Genomic DNA, 5,665 nt, shown 5'->3' on the forward strand with positions numbered 1-5,665 from the left:
TCCGAGAGATTGATAATAAGTGTTTGAAATATTTCTATGTACCGAACAGAAGAGTGTCATCAAAATGCAGGCGTGCACGATCCCAAAATTCTAAGTCTCGGAAAAAACTCGTTTTTATGACAACTATTTTTTCACAGTTGACCTGTCAATGTTTATGTCACTGTTAATCAGCATGAATTGATCCTATTTTTGGTCTGGTTATTATTCAAACATTGTTCTAGGTGCTAAATATCCCCAAATTGAAATTGAAGACTAAGTACAATTTTACTACACTCTTCAATGCAATGCTCAATTATGCACAATGCGTGTACTACTGATCGACAAAATCCTTCTATCATGTGAATTTTTATGAACCATTGGAAAATGGTCGTTTAGCACCTAAGTTTCACTTCAAGTCTGAGCCTGTGTAGTTTCGAGGAGTAAATTTCAAAAAAAAAATCATTTCAGTACTATGTAATTTGGTTTCCAAAAATGTACTTTCCAAACGTTACATGCACAATGGTGCACATTTTGAATATTCAATTACTAATTATTCTGAATATTATTAAATATAAAATCAGTTGACTATGACAAAAATATTGATTAAGACCGTAGGACTCAAAGACTGATGTATCGGTCCTTAGTTATGGGAAAAAGGAAATCGGTGAAAATTGTAATTTAATTTATTTCAGGTGCAAAAAAATGAACTTCCAATGGAATATGAGATTAGTAAATAGAATAAAATTTGTAGGAATTTGTCTGGAGATTGCCTTGCATATAAATTTGCATAATAAAAATTGATGGTTAACTGAAATATCTGTCATTTTCTGAATATAAATAAATTTTTTTCATTTTATCATCAAACATCAATTTTCAATATTTTTAAAAGAAATACCACAAAACGATACATTTTGGACATAAAATTCGCAAAAATGAACCAGTTATCGAAGGTGATTTTTTCGACAACATTATATTTCATAACTTTTTTTTTTGTAAGTACGAAAAAAAAAAAAAAAATTGTTGGGTTTATGTTTATTTTACAATTCCAATCAATGCTATTAACTATTTCTTTTTTTTTTTTTTTTAAATTAGCACAAAAAAGTTTTTTGCAATTTCGATTTGGGAATTTTTTGAAGTAAATAGAAAATGGACATAACATCTAGACAATTTTTTAGATGTATATATGTTATTTGAAGTTTATAACACATTATTTTTTATATATATTCATAATACTAATACTTAAGTTGCATGAGGCAATCATAAGAGTTTTTTTTGTTTTTTTCGGGGAGAGTGGGGAAGTTGCTATGAGAACTCGCGATGAGACGTTGTAAATTGCCTTACTTAACCGGATTGATATAGTTTGAAGAATCCAAGAGAAATATAATTAGATTTATCAGGAGCTTTATCGACAACAAGGAAACAGTCATTTATAATTATTAGTATATGAAGTATTTTCTGAATATATTTTTTAATTTTCTCAATTAATATGACAATTTTGAATGTGATTTCACTCTACCTCCTTGGCCCGATCAACGCGGGGTAATCCTTTGCTAGTTTTATTATATATTTCCTTCCTCCCCTCCTTCCATATCACAGCTGATTGTGGCTGATCTAAGTAAATGTCATAACAACTAACCTCCTCTCCAAATCATTCTTCAAGTTGACTGGGTTACTATGTTAATTTTTGCTTTATTTTTTTAACATGCATATTTATACTTCCCATCTCTATCACTGCCCATACTGGGATGTCTGTCGGAAAAAATGAGAAGTCAGTCAGAAAATTTGAAAAAAAGAATCAAAAACCCCTCAAAGAAAAAACTGCTAGCTACCCTGGATGGATATATCTTTCTAAAAAAAGTTATCTTCTGGTATAATTGGCCTCATTTAGTGATGTATTCGGTGCAATCCAGTCTTAGGATCTGTCCTTAGCAATGTTTGGACTTGGAAGATCGCTTCTCTGCTTACTCGGTTAAACAAATTCTCTTGATTTCTAGATATTTTCTAATATCAATCATTGAATCTTTGTTATTAGTTGAAAAAGATTCTGGACCGAGTCTCAACACTAATAGTTGTCCTGTATCGTGTATTTGTTCCAAAGGTATACTTTCCTTTGTGTTCTGCAAATATTGACTGAATTCACACGTCTAATACAAAAACGTTGGCCAATCCCTTATCTCAATAAACACAAAAAAAATACAATGTATTTCATTATCAGCTCTCTATTTTCTGTTTTTCCCAACACTTTCCAGTATTATCAACGTTCATTGGTTGAATCTTAATCATCCCTTGTTAATCTGTCACAAAATTCCCAACGATTATTAATAAAGAATAATTTGATAGTTGGAAGGAATTGACTACATTTATTGCCTTTTCCATATTTCTTTTTGGAGAAAAGCTGTGACACAAATTAAAGGGAACACCGTGTTGTTTTACAATTATCAATTGTTTGTTCTTTTTTGAATCATCATATAAATAATACTAAGTAAACACAAAATGTTTGAATTATCAAAACCAGATGTTTATACCGCTCAAAAGTTGTAAAGTTAATCTATTTGAAAAATTGGAAATTGTTTCTATAAAATAAGATGATGGAAAGGTCGATCAGTAAGATGATCTTGATATACATCCTTGTTCTATTTCAACTCATATCCAAAGGTAAAATTCGATATTTCAAATTAATCTACGAAATTCATTTTGTCATATATGTATATAATCAGGACATGCTTTAATCCAATGTGGAGCAAGAGATCCGAATGAGCATGTGGAATCACGAAACTTAATGTCTGGAATGGGATCCCGATGGCCAAACTCCACTGTACCGTACAAGATAGGAAGTGGTCTTATCCATTACTCTAGTATGATAAAAAGTGCAATGGAACATATTGAATCAAATTCATGTGTTAAATTCGTCCAACAATCAAAACAAAAGACTTATCTTAATATTGTCAATAATAAACCTGAATACGAATGCTTTACAACCATTGGATATAGTACCCAAAGAGAAAATTTCCTACATTTGAGATTACCTCAGTGTCTGGTAAACATAAATTTTGTATTAATATATGTATTTATTAGCTAACATTTATTGTTCAAGCAATTTGGTATCATTGTACATGAACTATTGCACGCTTTGGGATTCGATCATGAGCATAACAGATATGATCGAGATGAATATATCCGTATACATTGGCAAAATCTAATGCCTGGTGGAATTTCTAATTTTTATAAATCCAAAAAGAAGGGGATTTTTCTGTCATGCCTATTTGCAATGCTCAATCATCAATGGATTTTGCAAATTGCTATAATGGATACTCATTCGAGACTTACGGCTATGCGTATGATTATGGATCGATTATGCATTACGGCAGAACTTCGTACGTAATATTATTTATACAAGATATAAATTAATTAAATAATCTGATATAGTAATGGATACTATGGACGAACCACAATTACTCCAATAAATGATGAGAATCAGGAGCTTGGTCAACTACGGGGCATGTCAGAATTAGACATTAAAAAATTAATGGCTGCATACTGTGGAGGCAGGACTTTAGAAGGTAAGAATGGATGAGTCCACAAAATCATACTTTTTCTAAAATATTTTAAATTCCATATTGAATTCGAGTATTAAGCACTTGACGCGCAGATAACAAATCTTCTATTATTTTTTCGTATCAAATCAGATTTTTGACTATTTGTTGAGCATTTAATCTCATTTAAAATATAAGCACATTCATTTGAAATTATCTTGAAATTGAGAAACAAATAAATTACTTTTCCTGTAGATGACATACTCTTTTTCACTCAAAAGTTGATTTGAAAACCATATATGCTACAGGAAGAAAAAAAGTTATAGATTCCTAACAGCATATCAAGTACTACTGAGCCAGAATATCATTTGAAGACAGAACATCTGTGCAACTACTAATGCGTCTGCTCTCATGTCAAAATTGGATTATAAAAAATTATTAGAATTCAAAAAATATCTACTTATATCTATATCTTTCATTCAGCTGACATCAAAATACCACTTGTATTTTGTTGTGAGCTGTCGATTCCCTCCTCACGCTTGATACGTCATGACTATTTCATAATTTATTCTTTTTGACAAATAAACAAAGTCATAATGTATTATATAATATTGCTCTGTTTCTAGAAGGAACAGAAAACTGTTGATCAAGGTTGATCCTTCGTCTTTTATTTAACATAGTTATTGGCCATTTTATTATTTCTATGAAGAAATTTTGGCAATCAGACACAAATACAATTGTAAAACTACCATTTTAATAAAATATTACTGAACAATATTATAATACGGTATAGAACAAAATACACTATAGATTTTAATCATACGCATTTCATTTTAAAAATGGCGATGAAATAGTCTGGGAGTACATTAGATATAAATGGCAGTTGGTATGATTGACTAATTGGCAAAGTACCAGATGATTTCGGGCCCTTTTTCTGTTTCTTTTTGGAAGAAAGGTTGTGTGATATAATAAAGTTAACGACGTGCTAGTTCTACATATATTTCCTTTAGTGTACACGCACAAGATGGGCTACTCCGCCTTCAGAATTTAATATGGAACTTGCAATAATTTTTATTTTTTTTGACTTGTGTTATTTATTCATTAATTGATTATTTGTAACATTCGAATTCTTCTTATTCTCTTCATAATGTTTACATAGAGTCCTGTTTGGATAGTAACGAGAGTTGTCCTCATTGGACTGGACATTGTAATACAACATCGTACATACGGGATTTGTGTGAAAAGTCGTGTAAAGCTTGTCAAGTAGGGGAATTCAAACTTCCTCGACCATGATGGATCAGAACCGTGCCGTCGGAATTGGAGGATTGAGAAGGAATATTTTTTATTGATATTTTCTGCACAGTTATAAGCTACATTTAAAATTATTTATCTCAATCCTGAGTTGCAACTTTGCTTATACAAGTTACAATATGTATTATGTATTTGTGTATTTCACTATCCATAGTATGCATGTTGTGTATATCTTTATTAATAAAAGTAATGTCTGTTTGTTTGTCGACCATTCATTTTTTTAGTGTTTGCTTAATACAGGTGTTTGCGTCCAAAACTGAAGACTCCTTTAAATTTTACGCCATGCACATATTCGTGATTTTATTGAGTAGAAACTGGTCTATACTTCGAGGCAAGGGTCTTAACTAGTTATAAAGAAATCTCCAGCAAATCTAAATAGCAACAGTGAAGCAACAGCCGATAATATGGAGAGACGTCAAGTCGACATTTTGGAACTTTCCGCGTGGGGAAAAACTCCCACTGAAATTGCCAAGGTTCTGAACTGCTGCCGCACCAACGTTTACAGCGTGGTAGCCAAAAGGACTGCTGAGGTGATCCCAAGGTGTAAGTCAAGGCCTCGAAGGTCGGACGAAATGGGTGCTGCCGTGTGTGGAGGACCAGAGAGGTAAGGTCACCGTCAGCGGCCTCTCCAGGGAGTTCAACGACGGTAGAAAGACCAAGGAGCGGCTAGTTAAGAAACATCTTGGCCTTAAGGTCTACAAAAGAACCCTTTGTCAAGCCCTCAAGCGGTAAAAATTTAAATTTAAGACCATCATTAATATCAGTTACCTGTTATATGATTTAAGGGGAGGAAATAAATTACTGCAATAAAGATGATAAACTTTTACAATTAAAATAGAATT

The 5,665-nt window shown here is 32.0% G+C and overlaps 1 protein-coding gene across 1 annotated transcript; it reads left to right on the plus strand.

Moving 5' to 3' along the window:
* The first annotated feature begins 2,482 nt into the window (after window positions 1-2,482).
* On the plus strand, window positions 2,483-5,023 carry LOC121116104 (astacin-like metalloprotease toxin 5). Its single transcript, XM_040710321.2, has 5 exons — window positions 2,483-2,634; window positions 2,697-3,016; window positions 3,074-3,353; window positions 3,406-3,539; window positions 4,672-5,023. Exons 1-4 carry the CDS (start codon window positions 2,565-2,567, stop codon window positions 3,441-3,443), a joined length of 708 nt encoding a protein of 235 aa, XP_040566255.1. The 5' UTR covers window positions 2,483-2,564; the 3' UTR covers window positions 3,444-3,539; window positions 4,672-5,023.
* Window positions 5,024-5,665: the final 642 nt, after the last annotated feature.

The sequence above is a fragment of the Lepeophtheirus salmonis genome, chromosome 4 (assembly GCF_016086655.4).
Source record: "Lepeophtheirus salmonis chromosome 4, UVic_Lsal_1.4, whole genome shotgun sequence".
In the NCBI taxonomy this organism is placed as follows: domain Eukaryota; kingdom Metazoa; phylum Arthropoda; class Copepoda; order Siphonostomatoida; family Caligidae; genus Lepeophtheirus; species Lepeophtheirus salmonis.

Coding starts and splice junctions, on each gene's coding strand:
- LOC121116104 (XM_040710321.2), top strand. CDS start 2,565: ATGATGGAAAGGTCGATCAGTAAGATGATCTTGATATACATCCTTGTT. Junction 3,017..3,073: donor TGAGATTACCTCAGTGTCTG/GTAAACATAAAT, acceptor TTATTGTTCAAG/CAATTTGGTATCATTGTACA. Junction 3,354..3,405: donor ATGCATTACGGCAGAACTTC/GTACGTAATATT, acceptor AATCTGATATAG/TAATGGATACTATGGACGAA.